The following is a 20,208-nucleotide window of genomic DNA, read 5'->3' on the forward strand; positions in this document are numbered from 1 at the left end:
TGTCACATGTGCTCAGGGTGAACCTGCTTTCATCTGTGAAAAGCACAGGGCGCCAGTGGTAGACCTGCCAATTCTGGTGTTCTATGGCAAATGCCAATCGAGCTCCACGGTACCAGGCAGTAAGCATAGGACCCACTAAAGGACATTGGGCCCTCAGGCCACCCTCATGAAGTCTGTTTCTGATTGTTTGGTCAGAGACATTCACAGCAGTCGCCTGCTGGAGATCATTTTTTAGGCTCTGGCAGTGCTCATCCTGTTCCTCCTTGCCTAAAGGATCAGATACCGGTGGGTCCTGCTGATGGGTTAAGGACCTTCTACGGGGGGCCCTGTCCAGCTCTCCTTGAGTAACTGTCTGTCTCCTGGAATCTCCTCCATGCCCTTGAGACTGTGCTGGGAGAACACAGCAAACCTTCTGGCAATGCCACGTATTGATGTGCCATCCTGGAGAATTTGGACTACCTGTGCCACCTCTGTAGGGTCCAGGTATCGCCTCATGATACAAGTAGTGACACTGATCGTAGCCAAATGCAAAACGAGTGACAAAACAGATGAGGAGGGAAAAATGTCAGTGGCCTCCCTCCACCTGTTAAACCATTCACTCCTGTTTTGGAGGTCGTCTCATTGTTGCCCCTCTAGTGCACCAAAGCAGCTGAAACTGATGAACAAGCCCCTCTGCTGCTTAACTGACTAGATCAATAACCCACAAGTGTCATTGACCTGATGCTATACTCTCATTAAAATGTGTTTTTTCAGTTTTTGAAATGTTGTTAAGCTCCCTTGAATTTCTTCCACTCTTTGAAAATGCTGCCCTTTTAAGGGAAATTTTAACTTGGGGAAGAGAAAGTCGTCAGCTGGTGCAAAAGATCTGGCGAGTAAGGTGGGTAGTGAAGAACAGCAACGTTCCTGTTTGCCAGAAACCTCTTTACAATTGCAGCGTTATTTGATGGCGCGTTATCATGAAGAAGGAACCACACACTGGATTGGAATTTGGTCGTGCTAACTCGTCGAATTCCCTTCAGTAGCTGATCCAAAACACCCGCGTAGAATTCTGCATTTACTTTCTGCCCTTCAGGGATGCCTGGTCACGTGTTACATGAAGCAGAGTACTATGTAGTTTCGGTGTTGGCCGCTAGGCTTAACGCACAGTACTCTTTTAAAACAACTCGTCTAAAAATGTTTGGGTCGCACCTTGAATGTATCTATTAATAATCAACTCAAAGAACCAGGCAGGAGGAAGCTTGTCTGTTGCCTGTTTCATTTCTCATCATGAAGAGGAATACACTCCATCACAGCAGCCTGGTCACAAAGTAATAACAGAGAATTATATTTATAAATAACTAAATTTACATATCTGTGCTGAATTTAAGCTTACTCTGATTGACTCACTAACCTGAATTCTTTCTGATTGGTGACATGAGGTGTTTTCAGCAGAGAGCATTAACCAGATTACATACCCCAAAATAAAAGTCTCAATTCTACTACATTCTTGATCCTTACAATTCTTTCCAATACTTCTTGAGTTCCTGTGTGTGTGACATCAGTCAAGTCTTACTGGGTACATGATAGTCAGCCAACTTCTTGAACCATCACCCAGAACTCTCTTGTTTTTTGTTGTTCACTTGACCTTTATCTGGTTTCCTGATTTGCTTGAACAAGTTTCTGACATTTATTAACCCTTTGATACTACTTCTAAGATAGATGCTATATTTTAATGTGGAAAGCATTCCAACACTTTATGCAGAATAGCTATACTACCCCTAAATGACTATGTGACCCTAAAGTCTCATTTTTCTTCCACATAACTTAAGTAGGCTTCAAAATGTATTGACATATGAATCAGTACAGAGAATACTCCATTATCAATTATCATTTAGAGTGTGATGACCAAGGCCACCAGGTCCCCATTCATCCTGCTCTAATAGCCCATAGAAATCAGCCAATGACACGTCCCTACCCCCAGTGTCACTATATTTAAAGAATAAAGCAGACTTCCAGACCTCCCCTTAACAAGCCCATTGATGGCTCTGCTAACTGGGATTCTTTCTTCATCTACGAAGCTCTGAAAAGGCCCATTTGTTCCTCAGGGTCTTTCAGATGAGAATTTATGCCCCCCCCCCTCCCCACACATACACACCATCCCCACCAGTATTATGAACACCTGGTGCTGATGGGAGGAGTTCCCAGTCTGACTTTTTTTTCTGGCCTCTTGATTGGCTGCAGCTCAGTAAGTGGGGAGGAGCCAGGCTTGTGTTATACAGACAGCGAGGACCTAAGCCAACATATCCCCTCCAGGTGCAGTCCTATGGGCGATGCCAAGGTGGGGGGGGGGGGGCATAAGACCCTCTGCCAGAATCACTGGAGTGCAATATTCTTATTCATGCATGATGCTTTAGCTCAAAAGGTCAGTTTGAAAATGAAGAAAATAGCTGAGGACTTTACTGATTTCTGTGGGCTTCTTGTGTCTTTTGTTATACTGGGTGTAAATCAGGCACAACTGCACAAGTTCATTCCAAAACCTCCATCACCTGATGTTTTTTTTTCTGTTCCATTTTTGCTTGTCAGACTTGAACTACTGTGGCAACCACCAGCCATGCCTTAATGGGGGCACCTGTGCCAACGCAGAACCCAACGAATACCAATGCATCTGTAAGGAAGGCTTCCGGGGCAAAGACTGTGAAATAGGTGAGTAGAGTGCAGATGGCCGTGCGCCAGGCTGTAGCCCAGTAAAGACCGGGCACTGTTGAGAGGCTTTCTACAGTTGTATACAGTCATATGAAAAAGTTTGGGAACCCCTCTTAACTCTTTGGATTTTTGTTAATCATTGGCTGAGCTTTCAAAGTAGGAACTTCCTTTTAATATATGACATGCCTTATGGAAGCGGTGCCCACACTTTTTCGGCTTGTAAGCTACTTTTAAAATGACCAGGTCGAAATGATCTACCTACATTAAAAATGCTATATACACAGACAGTACTGTGAAAAAGTTTTAGGCAGGTGTGTAAAAATGCTGTAAACAAAGAATGCTTTCAAAAATGGAAGTGTTAATCATTTATTTTCATCAATCAACAAAATGCAGTGAATGAACAAAAGAGAAATCTAAATCAGATCAATATTTGGTGTGCCCACCCTTTGCCTTCAAAACAGCATCAATTCTTCTAGGTACACTTGCACACAGTTTCTGAAGGAACTCGGCTGGTAGGTTGTTCTTGTAGAACTAACCACAGATCTTCTGTGGATGTAGGCTTCCTCACATCCTTCTGTCTCTTCATGTAATCCCAGAAACACTCGATGATGTTGAGATCAGGACTCTGTGGGGGCCATACCATCACTTCCAGGACTTCTTGTTCTTCTTTACGCTGAAGATAGTTCTTAATGACTTTGTCTGTATGTTTGGGGTCGTTGTCCTGCTGCAGAATAAATTTGGGGCCAATCATACGTCTCCCTGATGGTACTGCATGATGGATAAGTACCTACCTGTATTTCTCAGCATTGAGAACACCATTAATCCTGACCAAATCTCCAACTCCATTTGCAGAAATGCAGCCCCAAACGTTCAAGGAACCTCCACCATGCTTCACTGTTGCCTGCAGACACTCATTATTGTACCGCTCTCCAGCCTTTCGACGAACAAACTGCCTTCTGCTACAGCCAAATATTTCAAATTTTGACTCATCAGACCAGAACACCTGCTGCCATTTTTCTGCACCCCAGTTCCTATGTTTTCGTGCATACTTGAGTCGCTTGGCCTTGTTTCCACATCAAAGGTACGGCTTTTTGCCTGCAACTCTTCCATGAAGACCACTTCTGGCCAGACTTCTCCGGACAGTAGATGGGTGTACCTGGGTCCCACTGGTTTCTGCCAGTTCTGAGCTGATGTCACTGCTGGACATCTTCCAGTTTCGAAGGGTAATAAGCTTGATGTGTCTTTCATCTGCTGCACTAAGTTTCCTTGGTTGACCACTGCGTTTACGATCCTCAACGTTGCCCGTTTCTTTGTGCTTCTTCAAAAGAACGTGAACAGCACGTCTTGAAACCCCAGTCTGCTTTGAAATCTTTGTCTGGGAGAGACCTTGCTGATGCAGTAGAACTACCTTGTGTCTTGTTGCTGTGCTCAATCTTGCCATGACATGAAACTGTCTTCCACAACCTCACCTTGGTAGCAGAGTTTGGCTGTTCCTCACCCAGTTTTAAGCCTCCTACACAGCTGTTTCTGTTTCAGTTGATGACGTGTTTGAACCTACGTGCGACATTGATGATCATTACCACCTGTTTGGTAGAATTGGTTGATCAAACACCTGACTAGAATCCTACAAAATCCCTGTCTTTGTGCAAGTGGACCTGTAAGAATTGATGCTGGTTTGAAGGCAAAAGGTAGTAACACCAAATATTGATTTGATTTAGATTTTTCTTTTGTTCACTCACTTTGCATTTTGTAAATTGATAACAATAAACAATCATCTATATATATAATTCACAAAGTCGCCGCCAAAGGGGGAAGACACCCATGAAAGCACGCACACCAAAACAAGACACCTATGAAAGCATGCAGGAAGAGGCGTGGATTCACTAAGCCGCCGACAAGTAGGAAAGAGCCTCGCCCACCAACTCTATGACCATTGGATACGACGACAACTCGCAGAGCCACGCCCACTAACTGGGACGGCGTCATTTATGTTCATCTGTTGTACGCTACACATGGACCTCTGAGCCACCTTGAGTTGGGGACAGCAAGTCTTTGATAGGCTGCAACAAAATGATGAGAGTACGGGCGCATTTTTTCACACAAGCTGTGTGTGTGTGGGTGGGTGTTAGTTAATTTGTTACTCGAAGGATTTCAAGATTTAATATGCACAGGTGGTAACACTGTAAATGCAGCCCAAAGAACCCAAAATCTTCCACAGTCTCCTTACTGTAAAGCAGCAACACTACCACTGCGCTACAAGACAGAGAATGCAGTTAAAGAATGCACCAGGCTCGATTTTACTTTCGCTTCTGTTTGGACAACTGTGTCGTTCAGAAAGTGTTCACCCATCAATACATAATTATGCGGCATATGATACGCCGTGAGTTGGCAAGAGCCACGACCACCAAGTTGGATGCAAAAACTCACCAATCACCATGTTAGTCGAGTTCCTCCCTACTACGATCCACATGCACCTCAGAGCCACAGATTCCTTTCGGTTACGACGTACAACTCCGTTCTCCATCGCAAACTGTTTTACACGCTGCATAAAGCGATTCGCATCCGCGCCACCAACACTCCTTTTTTCACGGACCGCGTCTACCCTCGCTCTCTACAAACTGCAACAACCCACCACACAAGGACGCCCTATCTTTCGAGGCATTCACACTGCCGGAAGACAACCATGGGATACGCAGAAAATAGCCATGTCAGTCAACACAGATCAGACACCCAGGCAAACAACACTGAATAATCAATAGCTACAACTACTTTGCCCGCCCCCACTCCTCACCTGAGTTGGTTTCGTCTCTGTTCAGCGGTGTTTTCCAAACTCGGTCCTGCTGAACCCCTGTGGCTGCAGGGTTTTGTTCCAACCAGATTCCTAATCATTAATGCTGGTGAAACTCATCAGGGATAAGTCGGTTTTTCAAACGCAGTCGTGTAGCAGATTAGCTGGATGTAATAATCTGAGATGAATGCGCACCTCCGCACTGAGTGAAAACACAATGTATATTGCTGCAACAAAATGATGAAAGAACGGGCGCATTTTTTTCACACAAGCTGAGTGGGTGGGTGTTAGTTAGTTAATTAGTTACTCAAAGCAATTCAAGATTTAATATGCACAAGCCGTAACACTGCAAAAACAGCCCAAACCAGGAAAGACAGCTGGCAAAAAGTCACCAACAAACTAAACGCGTGTGCATTGTACTTACTGAAAGCAGCGTTACGGATTTTGCAAATGTTCATTTTTTTCCCTCTGCTTAAAAAACATTGAAAAAGCGGCGTATACTACGCCTCGGGTTGGTTTGCAGCGTGTAAAACAGTTTGTTTGTCGCGGATAATTTGCTATCCACACAGGGAGGAACCAGGAAGCGAACCCACAATCTTCCACTGTCTCCTTACTGCAAAGCAGCCGTACTACTACAGCGCCACAAGGCAGTTAAACAAGTTATATTTATATTTTTTACACATCACACACTAGAAGCTGCTGATGAACCCTTCTCTTCGTTGTCAGTCTGTAGCTGCGAAAAAATAAAAGCAATACGAGTTTTAACAGACATCATTCAAGTGTATCATAAGTTTCTGTAACGTTAATGAAAATGGCCAGGAGGTGTCACGAGAGAGGTGAGTGTCAAATGCTTCGAAGCTTCGATACGATTTCCGACACAATTGCTTCAAACGTGTTGATGCTTCGTGAGGCTTCACTCCACCCATCACTACTCACAGGTTACTGAACGACAAATCAGCAGACTAGCATGACAGATGGGGCGTTTTCGGCGTCCTTCCCCTCTCCTCCGGATTTTTCAAATGTTAATTTTTTCCCTGTGCTTAAAAGTCATTAAAAACCCAGCCTGATTATGCGGCGTATGGTACGCCGCGGGTTGGCTAGTTATTTATATTTCTGAAAGGATTCTTTGTTTACAGCATTTTTTCACACCTGCCTAAAACTTTTGCACAGTACTGTATATATATATATATATATATATATATATATATATATATATATATACTGAGTATACTTTATACATAAAATGCTGTATATGTTGTCATACCTTGCATAACTGAATAACCTTTATGACACAATAACAATTCAATACATTACAGTATTTGGATTTAATAATCTTCACGTGGCGGCACGGTGGCGCAGTGGGTAGCGCTGCTGCCTCGCAGTTGGGAGACCTGGGGACCTGGGTTCAATTCCCGGGTCCTCCCTGCGTGGAGTTTGCATGTTCTCCCCGTGTCTGCGTGGGTTTCCTCCGGGCACTCCGGTTTCCTCCCACAGTCCAAAGACATGCAGGTTAGGTGGATTGGCGATTCTTAATTGGCCCTAGTGTGTGCTTGGTGTGTGGGTGTGTTTGTGTGTGTCCTGCGGTGGGTTGGCACCCTGCCCGAGATTGATTCCTGCCTTGTGCCCTGTGTTGGCTGGGATTGGCTCCAGCAGACCCCCGTGACCCTGTGTTCGGATTCAGCGGGTTGGAAAATGGATGGATGGATAATCTTCACGTGGGAAAAGGCTGACTCGCATAAATAAGTAGAGCCGAATAATGCAGACAAGGAGGTAGCACATTTCCTCATGTTTGGGTACTTTTCCTCTCTGAGTAAGTTCCAAAACTGTCCAAGAGCCCCAGACTTCAGCTGAATGTCATCCTGTAGTGTTAAAATCTCATCCTCCACTGTAGAGGAGTTTTAGGTGAGACAGTGTTGCAATTTTTGATGCGGGTGAATCACCTCAACATCTTCCCTAAATGGATAGCACTTAAATGTAGCGATTGGCTCAAGTAAAGCTGAGTCTTGAAACCGTCTGTCAAAGTCTGACAGGCAATTTTCAATCTGCTCTGTGTAGCATATGCCAGTGGTTCTCAAACTGTGGGGCCCTAGGGGAGTGCGAAGTAACAAAAAAGGGGGCGTGAATGTTGCCATATGTGGCGTAATTTCAGTGCCACTGGTCTGTAGTCATTATGTGAAGAAGTTCCTATCTTCCTATTGGAATTGGAACAATGTAGGATGTTTTACTCAGTGGTGACACTTTCTAAAGTCTTAGGGACAGAATGAACAGGTGACAGAGGACACCACAAAGTTGGTCAGCACAGGCCTTAAGGACTCAACGACTGACTCAATTTGGTCCAATAGTGTTCCTCAGTTGTCTCCTCACTTGGTCTTCAGTTATGGACAGTCCACACCGATGGTCAGAGGTGGGCTTGTCTCTGGCCAGTCCAGTTGTTGATGAAGTGGAGATGGTGCGGGGAGACTGGACATTGGAAGAAGGAGGCGGTGGAAGGGAAAATCGATGAAAAAAATTGGTTCAGGTCATTAGCTTTGTCCACATTCCCTTTGAGCACCTGAGCCCTGGATTGTTTGAGTCCAGTAATGATGCCCAGTCCATTCCAGACATCCTTCATGTTATAGTGAGTGAGTTTGTTGTCTTTTTTAGATTTATAAATTTCCTTTCCTTCACTCATATTTTTCATTAGTACTTACTGTGTGTCCTTCAGAGCCTCTTTGTCACCAAATTTAAATGCTTGTTTTTTTTGTCATTCAGGTGACCTTTCAGCTCCTTATTAATTCAGGGCTTGTTGTTTGGAAAACAACGCATTGTCTTTGAGGGCACCACAGCGTCGACACAAAAGTTAACATAGTCTGTGATGCAGTGACGGAGTCCCTCAATATCATCCTCACGTGCCTCACACATCATTTCCTAGTCTGTCAGCCACTTCAGCTTCCAGGCTCCTCTTCCTTGCTCTTCTGGTGGTAACGGGTTGCCATCTAATAACAGGCTGTGAATACGATGAATCAGAGGTTAGGAGCACATGCTCATACGCCATCCACCACATGACAGACCACCTCAGGATCCCAGATTAGATGCAGCCATGCAATGGGTGACACCTCAGCACCACAATAGTTCAGGTGGAACGGAACCAGTGTGAGGTTTTCTATGGTGACTGGACTGCCAATTCTGCCACCAACTCCCAGGTTTTTCCCTGCAGGTTGGAGGGCTTATATGCTGGGCTGGATGCAGATTAACGTCATACCCAGGACGGTCTTCTTTACAGACAGCCTTTAAATCTTGAAGATTCTGAAGGGCCCACTGGTGAATCTTGATCTTCAATTCCTTCCATAAATATTCTATTGGGTGTAAGTCTACTGATTGACCCATTCCAACACCTACCTGCAGGGCTGGATACAGATTAATGTCATAGCCAGGACGGAGCAATTACAGGTGTAGGGCCTTGCTCAAAGATCCAACGAAGTAGAGTCACTTTTGGCCTTTACATGATTTGAACCGACAACCTTCTAATTGCCAGTGCAGATTCCTTAGCCTTCAGAGCCACCACTCCTCTTTTGTAGGAGAAACCAGGTGTAAATATTAGAAATGGAAACATACAACCTGAACAATTCCAGTCAGGGTCACACAGCAAGGTTCATATCAGGTGGTTGTAGCTTTGGTTGTTGCAGTTTTTGGTTTCTTTAACCAGGCTGGATGCTTGGGAGTGAAGGGGTGGCAAAGTTGGACCAAGTGGTCTTCTCTTTGGCAGTTGTTTTTCTCTCTCTCCTCCTGGTTTTGAATTTATAGGGTCTTGCTGACTGTCCCGTTCCACAATAAAACCCTGCCTTACATAAGATACTAGCTGGTCCCCTGTGGCTCTGCCCGCGTGGTAGTGAAACAGGACAAACTTTAACAATCAATAAACAAACAGGTATCGCTAGCTAAGCAGAGGCAAGGTACACTCCAAAATGCAGAGGTAGACCGACTCAAATGGAGGCTGGCGAGAAGTGAGGATGACCCTGCCCAGCTCCCCACTCCTGATGTCACGCGTCCCCCTCCCCTCGGCCCACAGCCTCTGTCTCGCATTAGCGTGAATATATCGCTCCTACAAGCAAACTCTGATTCTTGGCGCAATGAGAGAAATCGCAAAATCAACCGGAATGTTCAAGCAAATTATAGAAAAAAACCTGATCTAAATCCGTTAAGCAATTTTGGACTCAATTTGGTCCAACAGTGTTCCTCAGTTGTCTCCTCACTTGCTCTTCAGTTATGGACAGTCCATACCGATGATCAGAGGTGGGCTTGTCACTGGCCAGTCCAGTTGTTGATGAAGTGGAGATGGTGCGGGGAGACTGGACATTGGAAGAAGGGAGGAGGTGGAAGGGAAAATCGATGAAAACAATTGGTTCAGGACGTTAGCTTTGTCCACATTCCCTTTGAGCACCTGAGCCCTGGATTGTTTGAGTCCAGTAATTATGCCCAGTCCATTCCAGACATCCTTCATGTTATTGTGAGTGGGTTTGTTGTCTTTTTTAGATTTATAAATGTCCTTTCCTTCACTCATATTTTTCTTTAGCACTTACTGTGTGTCCTTCAGAGCCTCTTTGTCACCAAATTTACCGTATTTTTTGCACCATTAGACGCACCTAGGTTTAGAGGATGAAAACAAGAAAAAAAATATTCTGAACCAAATGGTGTACTAATATGTTTAATAAAATATAGCAGAATAATATTTCAACCATGTAAATTCAACAGCGGTATTAAGAAACATCATCACTGTCATTAACAAATAAGGAGAGACTTTAAGGTTCAAGCACTCTTCTAGTTTTATGGAAACCCCAAGAAGTCCTCATCGCTAGTGTCAGAATTTATTAAGCTCAGTTGCTCACAATAACTTTGCAGCATCACGTACCTATCATCACGCGGCATAACCTGTCCAAAGCCACCAGGGGACAAAGCATGTTTGGACCAATGCTCCCTGAAGTTATATCGCCAGTCTAGTGCCATCTATATTTGTAATGCCACAAAGCCCTTCATCTCGTGTTTTGTTGTGGGTTTCCAGTTTGAAAAATGAGAATGCGGTGCAAGCACAGCCCTCGATTCAAAAAATTGCTCTGCATACCTGTTTGTCTCGTCTGACAGTAGCTGAAAGGCAGCTTCAGGAAAGAACAGCCTGAAGTAGTCCAGCGGCTTGTAATCTGTCGAGTCCAGAGTCCGACTCAGTGATAATGCGCAAAACATCGTCTGCTTTTTTTTGTTTTCTGCACTCCCTTCGCTCCCTCGTGAGATGTCGATGCCATCTTGCCTTTGTTTACATTTCGCAACTCACGCACACGCAAGGATTAGATGCCGAGTCAATGAGTCTAACATTCCTCCAAGCACAGAGGGAATGCCTGTAACGTAACAGTGAGTTTTGTCGCCCTCTACCCCTGGATGTCGACTTTTGTCAGGTAATACACATCATGGTCTGTGACGCAATATTCGCTCCATAAGACGTACAGACATTTCCAACCTTCTTTTGGGGAAAAAAAAGTGCGTCTTATGGTGCGAAAAATATGGTAAATGCTCGTTTTTTTGTCATTCAGGTGACCTTTCAGCTCCTTATTAATTCAGGGCTTGTTGTTTGGAAAACAACGCATTGTCTTTGAGGGCACCACAGCGTCGACACAAAAGTTAACATAGTCTGTGATGCAGTGACGGAGTCCCTCAACATCATCCTCACGTGCCTCACACATCATTTCCCAGTCCGTCATTCACAGCCGCTTCAGCCTCCAGGCTCCACTTCCTCGCTCTTCTGGTGGTAACGTGAAAAGAGGACAGACATACAGACAGAGGTTGGATTTTATATATAGAGAGGGTGAATTAGTCAAAGTTTGGGACAACCGATACGTTCCCATGGTCTGGTTGAGTGTTGATTAAGTTACTTTTGGCTGGACACCAAACATGTTTATCTGAAAGCCTCCGTTTTGCATCTTCTTACAAACTTACATACACTGGTCGCTTTATCTTAGTTTAAATATATACATTCAATTAAACAATCACAATTCTGAACAAATTACAGTATACCCATTTTCCCAGAATTCTTGTCTGCATCTGTTTTGCCAACACCGCAAAATTTTATCTACTTCCAAAAGTTTGACAGTTTTGGTGAACTGCCTCATGAATATTAATGAGGTCATTTGTACCCGCCTGCCCTTCCAGTTACGGAACATTTCTCACATGAGCCCATTACCTAAATAATAACAGACTGAAATAAAACACACAAATTAAAAATTACAAGTCGAATATTGCAGACTGTAAACGCTCAATTTTCCCACAGTCTTTTCAAAAGTCTCCTTTTTCAGGTGTTAAACATACCAGGTTAGTGTGGATGAAAGGTGAAAACAAAGGCTAACGACCGAGCTTTTAAATGATAATCTAATAGTGTGGATGTGGCCTAAAGTATCCATTTTTTTAACCAGACAGCAGCTGGGCTGAGCTCTTTGCAAAAGCATCAGAAAACCAGCAACTGCGGTGAACAAAGGCTCATTTGCAAGTGGCTGTCAGCTAAGAGAGCGAAGAGAAAACTCCTTTTGAAAATGTCTAATCAAAGCAGGCACTCTCCACTTCTGTTCTTGTCCAAAATGAATACACCCTTGAAACTCCTGGCTGACTTATCTTCATCTTTGTTGGCAGAGCACACGATGACATTTTACAGTTTCCCACAACAGACAGAAAATGTTACAGACGTCATTATCACCAAGCTCAAGGTTATTTTCCCACGGGAATCCAAAGCTGCACTATCTAACTCAGCAAAATATTTGGAATCTTACTTTGCCGTTCAGCTTTCCCAGAACACACTGCTCTCCTTTAGGTTGTCAAGACTTTTGGGGTAAAGCTTTAATCTTTTCCACTGATAGATTTCTGGTGATAGGCATCTCCCTAAAAATTCTGATTGCATGTCCAACATACAACATGTCGCCATGATAAACCAGACCATATTAAAACATATACCTTCATTTTAGTTAGTAGAAAACACAAACCAGCTTACCCAATATACTCCTTATTCCAGTTTCTATGATCCCATTACCTGAAGCCTTGTGGGGAAAAAAAAGAATCAATAACCTTCAATCTACAGTGCATTCAGAAAGTACTCAGACTCCTTTACTTTCTGCACACTTTAGTTGATTTAAATGTAAATACAGTAGATATATTTGCCATTTTTGCTAGTCAGTCTACACCCAATAATCCACAATGAAAACCTGTTTTCAGAAAGTTTTGCAAATACATTAAAAATCAAAAACGGAAAATCTCTCATTCCTATCAATATTCAGATGCTTTGCTATGGCACCCCAGATTACAATACAATACAATTTATTTTTGTACAGCCCAAAATCACACAAGAAGTGCCACAATGGGCTTTAACAGGCCCTGACTCTTGACGGCCCCCCAGCCTTGACTCTCTAAGAAGACAAGGAAAAACTCCACCCCAAAAAAAAACTCTTGTAGGGAAAAAAATGGAAGACACTTCAGGAATGGCAGTTCAAAGAGAAACCCCAGAGATGGTGATCAGGTCCATCCTGTTTTCTTTAGTGAGATTTGTCGAGAACTTGATTGGAGTCCACCTGTGGCAAACTGAAATGATTGGACATCATTTAGAGGCACACCTGTACCTGTGTATAGAACGTCCCACAAGTCACATGGCATGTCAGGACAAAAAAGTAAGTTGTGAAGTTCAAGGAACTCTCTGTACACCTCCATGATCAAATTGTGGTGAGGTGCAGATCAGGGCAAGGAGATAAAACTATTTCTAAAGCTTTAAATATTTTCCCAGTAGCACAGTGGCCTAATTATGAATTGGAAGAAGTTTGGAACAATCAGGACTCTCCTAGTGTTGACTATCCGGTCAAACTTAGTAAACAGGCAAGAAGGGCCTTCTTCTTTAGGGATGTGACCAAGAACCCAATGGTCACTCTAAAAGAGCTTGAGAAGTCCTCTGCTGAGATGAAAGAACCTGTCAGATGGACAACCATCTCAGCAGCACTCCATCAATCAGGCCTTTATTGTAGAGTGGCTAGATGGAAACCACTCTTGAGTAAAAGGGCATATGACAGTCCACTTGGAGTTTGCCAAATGGCATTTAAAGGTCTCCGAGAACACTTGAGAAAAAATTTTCTCTGGTCTCATGAGATAAAAACTGACCTCTTGGGTAGGACTCCATGTTTTGTGACTGGCTAAGACCACGCACCGCTCATTACCTGCCTAATATCATCCCTAGGGTGAAGTTAAATTTATACAAAGTTATTGTCTGTCTGCATTGTTATCACTCTTTAATTTAATACTGTTCTTTATCAGTATTCTGCTGCTGGAGTATGTGAATTTCCCCTTGGGATTAATAAAGTATCTATCTATCTATCTATCTATCTATCTATCTATCTATCTATCTATCTATCTATCTATCTATCTATCTATCTATCTATCTATCTATCTATCTATCTATCTATCTATCTGTCTGTCTGTCTGTCTGTCTGTCTGTCTGTCTGTCTGTCTGTCTATCTGTCTATCTGTCTGTCTGTCTGTCTGTCTGTCTGTCTGTCTGTCTATCTATCTATCTATCTATCTATCTATCTATCTATCTATCTATCTATCTAAGTGCGGCGGTGGCAGCATCAACAGGGCCAGCGTACCAGCGTCATAGGCCTCTGGTCAAAGTAGTGTGCTAGGCCCCCGGTTTTGATAGCTAAACAGAAATCTACATAGGCATCAGAAACATCGTGGGCCCCTGTGCGACTTGAGGACCCCGGCCATTATCCATTGTGCCCATACATTAACTCTTTCAGGGCAGATGTCGACTTTTGTCGAAATTCGGGGTTAGAGGACAGTAATCAGCCATAAATGGAGACAAAACTTACTGTTACGTTTTAGTTCGACTCACTTTGCTGGAAGGATGGTTAGCTTCATTGATTTGACCTCGATTACCTGCACATGCATGAGTAGCGAAGAGCAAAGGACCTCTGAAATGGCATCGACATCTGGCGAGAGACCAAAGCGAATGCACAAAGCAAAATACTCCGTGGACGACATTTTGCGTATTACTGCCAAATCGGACTCTGATTTTGATACAACTGATCTGGAGATGCAGATCATAAATGAAAGTGAGGTACCAGCTTCAGCTGATCGTGGTGCTGAACACGTTTGTGTAGCTGATGCGCCAATGGCAATGTTCACTTGGGAAGACCACCACTTAAGATGACAAGAGTTACAAACCAGATTGCGTTGCACTGCCACACTAAAACAGTCCAGGCAGCCGGCCTGCCACACATTCCTACCGGCCATCGAGCTGCCCCTACACAACCACCAGAGACGCCAACAGCAGCCACAGCATAAGAAGTTTTACATTAGATTTACATGTGAAACCTTTGCTTTCTGTGCTTTTCAGAAAATTGAGTTGCCTGCAAAAAATATTCAGCCCTCAAAGAGTTAAGATGGTCTTGAGCATCACATTACTGGTAAAGACAGAGAGACTGGTCAGAATTGAGGGTAGGATGAATACAATACAATACAATTTATGTTTGTATAGCCCAAAATCACACAAGAAGTTCCGCAACGGGCTTTAACAGGCCCTGCCTCTTGACAGCCCCCCAGCCTCGACTCCCTAAGAAGACAAGGAAAAACTCCCAAAAAAAAAACCTTGTAGGGAAAAAATGGAAGAAACCTCGGGAAAGGCAGTTCAAAGAGAGACCTCTTAACAGGTAGGTTGGGCGTGCAGTGGGTGTCAAAAGAAAGGGGTCAATGAATGAATGCAGCCAAATACAGAGAGGTCCTGTATGCCACCTCAGACTCTGGTGAAGGTTACCTTTCAAAATGACAAAGACCTGAAGCATACAGCCAAGATAATTCTGACAAGTCTTTGAGTGTCATTGAGTGGCCCAGCCAAAGCTCAGACGTAAACCACAATGAACATCTGTGGAGAGACCTGAAGATCTAATGGAGTGGAAGAAGATCTGCCATGAAGAATGTGATAAACTGCCCAGATCCAGGTGTGCAAAGCTTGCAGGGACTCACCCAAAACTGGAATTGCTGCCAAAGGGGCTTTTACAAAGTAGAGGATTAAATGTCTGGATACCTATTGGAATGGGAGGTTTCTAATAAAGAGCAGAGTTTTCTGGCAGCGTGTTTTTACTTTCTCGTTATGGATAATTGAACGTAGGTTGATGGGCAATACTTTAAAATGAACCGTTATAAAATGAAATCTAAAGTATGCAGGAAGTGATGGAGACGGAATACTTTCTGAATTTGCTGTTTTAGCCAAGTGGATGCTTTGAGATGTGTTTTGTTTGATTACTGGATACTATAATGGTGAATCTGGTCATGGATTGGCATGTAGGCAAGGCCGAGGTGGTACACGACAGAAACGGGACATGCAGAGAAAAGCTAATACATACAGTGGGGGAAATAAGTATTTGATCCCCTGCTGAATTTGTAAGTTTGCTCACGTACAAAGAAATGAACAGTCTCTAATTTTTATGGTAGTTTCATCTTAATGGAGAGAAAGAGAATATCAACCACAAATCCAGAAAAGACACATTACATAAAAGTTATAAATTGATTTGCATATCATTGAGAGAAATAAGTATTTGATCCCCTACAGCCCGGCCAGAAGTCTGGCTCCCACAGATTGGCTATGATTTCAATCAATCAATCAATCAATCAATCAATCAATCAATCAATCAATCACAGATACTCCTGATCTCACGTGATCTCTCTTACGTGTATAAATCACTAATGTCCACAAAATCCATCCATGCATCCATTATCCAACCCGCTATATCCTAACGGGGTCATGGGGGTCTGCTGGAGCCATTCCCAGGCAACACAGGGCGCAAGGCAGGAAGCAAACCCTGGGCAGGGTGCCAGCACACACACACACACACACACACACACCAAGCACACACTAGGGACAATGTAGGATCCTCAATGCACCTAACCTGCATGTCTTTGGACTGTGGGAGGAAACCGGAACACCCGGAGGAAACCCACACAGACACGGGAAGAACATGCAAACTCCATGCAGGGAACCCGGGTCTCCTAACTGCGAGGCAGCAGTGCTACCCACTGCGCCACCGTGCTGTCCCCGTCCACAAAATCAATTTCTTCCATTCCAACCTCTCCACCACTATGGGCAACACCAAAGAGCTGTCAAGGGACGTCAGGGACAAGACCTGCACAAGGCTGGAGTAGGCTACAAGACCATCCGCAAGAGGCTTGGTGAGAAGGTGACAACTGCTGGTGTGATTATTCGGAAATGGAAGAAACATAAAATGACCATCAGTTGCCCTCGGTCTGGAGCTCCATGCAAGATCGTGCCTCGTGGGGTGAGGATGATCATGAGAAAGGTGAAGGATCAGCCCAAAACTACACGGGAGGAGATTGTTAATGATCTGAAAGCAGTTGGGACCACCACAGTCACCAAGAACACCATTGGTAACACACTACGCCGTCATGGATTGAAATCTTGCATCGCCCACAAGGTCCCCCCTGCTCATGTACAGACCCATCTTAAGTTTGCCAGTGAACCTCCGGGCCTGTACGTGGGCACACAGCCAATTTGTGGGAGCCATAACTTCTGGCTGGGTTGTAGGGGATCAAATACTTATTTCCCCCCCACTGTATGTGGGTAATGATCACTCAATATGCCATAACAGTGCAGAAGACACTGTCAGGCAACAGTACATTTGTGAGGGAGATAAATATCCATTGAGGGGCGGCACGGTGGCACAGTGGGTAGCGCTGCTGCCTCGCAGTTGGGTGATCTGGGGACCTGGGTTCGCTTCCCGGGTCCTCCCTGCGTGGAGTTTGCATGTTCTCCCCGTGTCTGCGTGGGTTTCCTCCGGGCGCTCCGGTTTCCTCCCACAGTCCAAAGACATGCAGGTTAGGTGGATTGGCGATTCTAAATTGGCCCTAGTGTGTGCTTGGTGTGTGGGTGTGTTTGTGTGTGTCCTGCGGTGGGTTGGCACCCTGCCCAGGATTGTTTCCTGCCTTGTGCCCTGTGTTGGCTGGGATTGGCTCCAGCAGACCCCCGTGACCCTGTGTTCGGATTCAGCGGGTTGGAAAATGGATGGATGGATAAATATCCATTGACTGTACTAGAGCTGTATGTCGTCAATCCCACCTAACAACCATTCACTCGTGGGGTATCCCATCAGGCTACACAGCAAGTCTGCCTTTCTCCACACCAGTTAGAAATCATTACCATGATACGAGCATCCCAAGACCATTTGAACCGCTGCCAGTGCTTGGATGTTCAGATGACTCTTGGCGACCCCCCACATTCGTCCAAACAATCTTAGCAGGGTGTGTTTGCGCTTATCTGGACATCTGGACCCCATTACCCCCTTGACTGAGTACACTCTTTGGTTGAACGCTTCTCTGCAGTGATAAAGTTCCTGTGCTCCTTCTGTTACCCGTGTCATTTTCTTGCTAAGCACTCGTACGTATTTATGTAGGTTTAATTTTAAGTCATCAAGGGTAGAGGCAACTGCTAAATAATGGATAGTAAAACATGCAGTCCACATGGTCTGTGCCACCATTTGTATGCAGGGGCTGCCATGGAAGGGCACTGTATTCATCGTTTTATTGCTTACGACGAGTTGTTTTCACTCATCACTTGTCTTTCATTTCACTTTTAGCGGAGCATGCCTGCTTGTCCAGCCCCTGTGCTAACGGGGGACGCTGCCTGGAAGTCGCCACTGGCTTTCAGTGTGAATGTAATGAAGACTGGACGGGGCCCACGTGTACGGAAGGTAAGAATTTTTTCCAAAGCATCAAATCACCTGTCAGCTTTTCTTCTTCTCTTTGCATTCCTCATATTTAATCAAGTTGGGCAGCGTGCTCACGGCGTTACACTCGGGTGCGCCCAGCGACTGAGTTAACTGATGTGAAAGTTGGAGCATTTCACGTTTGTGATTGACTTCATCCAAGAGTCAGTTATTGCATTTTTCTTTATTAAATAGTTTTGTAACAACGAGTCCCTATTCAAAAGTAATAGCGATAATAAAGAAGGCAATTCCATGTGTTAATAGATGACATTAAATTTGTGCTTTTTAACAGCACTTTACAATGGCGATATAAACGGAGCACAAACAGGCTTGTGGTGGCTTCAGGGCTGCAATTCAAGTTACGGGACTGATGGATGTTAGTGGTGGAGGGTTTGTGTCTAATTGGTGTGCAATTTTTTTAAACATAACATTTTTGAAAAGTTAACCCATTAGAGTAGTAATAAACAATTAACAATTAAAAAATAGCTATTGTAATCAGTAGGGGGCACCACTGAGCCTCAAAGCCCAGACACAATCACACCCAAACCAGTCCTTATTTACAGTGCATCCGCAAAGTATTCACAGCGCATCACTTTTTCCAAATTTTGTTATGTTACAGCCTTATTCCAAAATGGATTAAATTCATTTTTTTCCTCAGAATTCTACACACAACACCCCATAATGACAACGTGAAAAAAGTTTACTTGAGATTTTTGCAAATTTATTAAAAATAAAATAACTGAGAAATCCCATGTACATAAGTATTCACAGCCTTTGCTCAATACTTTGTCGATGCACCTTTGGCAGCAATTACAGCCTCAAATCTTTTTAAATATGATGCCACAAGCTTGGCACACCTGTCCTTGGCCAGTTTCGCCCATTCCTCTTTGCAGCACCTCTCAAGCTCCATCAGGTTGGATGGGAAGCGTCGGTGCACAGCCATTTTAAGATCTCTCCAGAGATGTTCAATCAGATTCAAGTCTGAGCTCTGGCTGGGCCACTCAAGGACATTCACAGAGTTGTCCTGAAGCCACTCCTTTGATATCTTGGCTGTGTGCTTAGGGTCGTTGTCCTGCTGAAAGATGAACCGTCGCCCCAGTCTGAGGTCAAGAGCGCTCTGGAGCAGGTTTTCATCCAGGATGTCTCTGTACATTGCTGCAGTCATCTTTCCCTTTATCCTGACTAGTCTCCCAGACCCTGCCGCTGAAAAACATCCCCACAGCATGATGCTGCCACCACCATGCTTCACTGTAGGGATGGTATTGGCCTGGTGATGAGCGGTGCCTGGTTTCCTCCAAACGTGACGCCTGGCATTCACACCAAAGAGTTCAATCTTTGTCTCATCAGACCAGAGAATTTTCTTTCTCATGGTCTGAGAGTCCTTCAGGTGCCTTTTGGCAAACTCCAGGCAGGCTGCCATGTGCCTTTTACTAAGGAGTGTCTTCCGTCTGGCCACGCTACCATACAGGCCTGATTGGTGGATTGCTGCAGAGATGGTTGTCCTTCTGGAAGGTTCTCCTCTCTCCACAGAGGACCTCTGGAGCTCTGATGGAGTGACCATCGGATTCTTGGTCACCTCCCTGACTAAGGCACTTCTCCCCCGATTGCTCAGTTTAGATGGCCGGCCAGCTCTAGGAAGAGTCCTGGTGGTTTTGAACTTCTTCAGCTTACGGACAATGGAGGCCACTGTGCACATTGGGACCTTCAAAGCAGCATAAATTTTTCGGTAACCTTCCCCAGATTTGTGCCTCGAGACAATCCTGTCTCGGAGGTCTACAGACAATTCCTTTGACTTCATGCTTGGTTTGTGCTCTGACATGAACTGTCAACTGTGGGACCTTATATAGACAGGTGTGTGCCTTTCCAAATCATGTCCAGTCAACTGAATTTACCACAGGTGGACTCCAATGAAGCTGCCGAAACATCTCAAGGATGATCAGGAGAAACAGGATGCACCTGAGCTCA

At 44.4% G+C, this 20,208-nt stretch overlaps 1 protein-coding gene across 1 annotated transcript in view; it reads left to right on the forward strand.

Moving 5' to 3' along the window:
• The window catches only part of LOC114647652 (protein jagged-1b), a 254,043-nt gene that overhangs the window by 184,606 nt on the left and 49,229 nt on the right, over positions 1 to 20,208 (forward strand). Inside the window, exons 7-8 of the mRNA XM_051919226.1 lie at positions 2,563 to 2,682; positions 18,115 to 18,294. Of these exons, the coding sequence (XP_051775186.1) occupies positions 2,563 to 2,682; positions 18,115 to 18,294 (300 nt within the window). The remainder of the gene's footprint in view (positions 1 to 2,562; positions 2,683 to 18,114; positions 18,295 to 20,208) is intronic.

The sequence above is a fragment of the Erpetoichthys calabaricus genome, chromosome 1, assembly GCF_900747795.2.
Source record: "Erpetoichthys calabaricus chromosome 1, fErpCal1.3, whole genome shotgun sequence".
Classification (NCBI taxonomy): domain Eukaryota; kingdom Metazoa; phylum Chordata; class Cladistia; order Polypteriformes; family Polypteridae; genus Erpetoichthys; species Erpetoichthys calabaricus.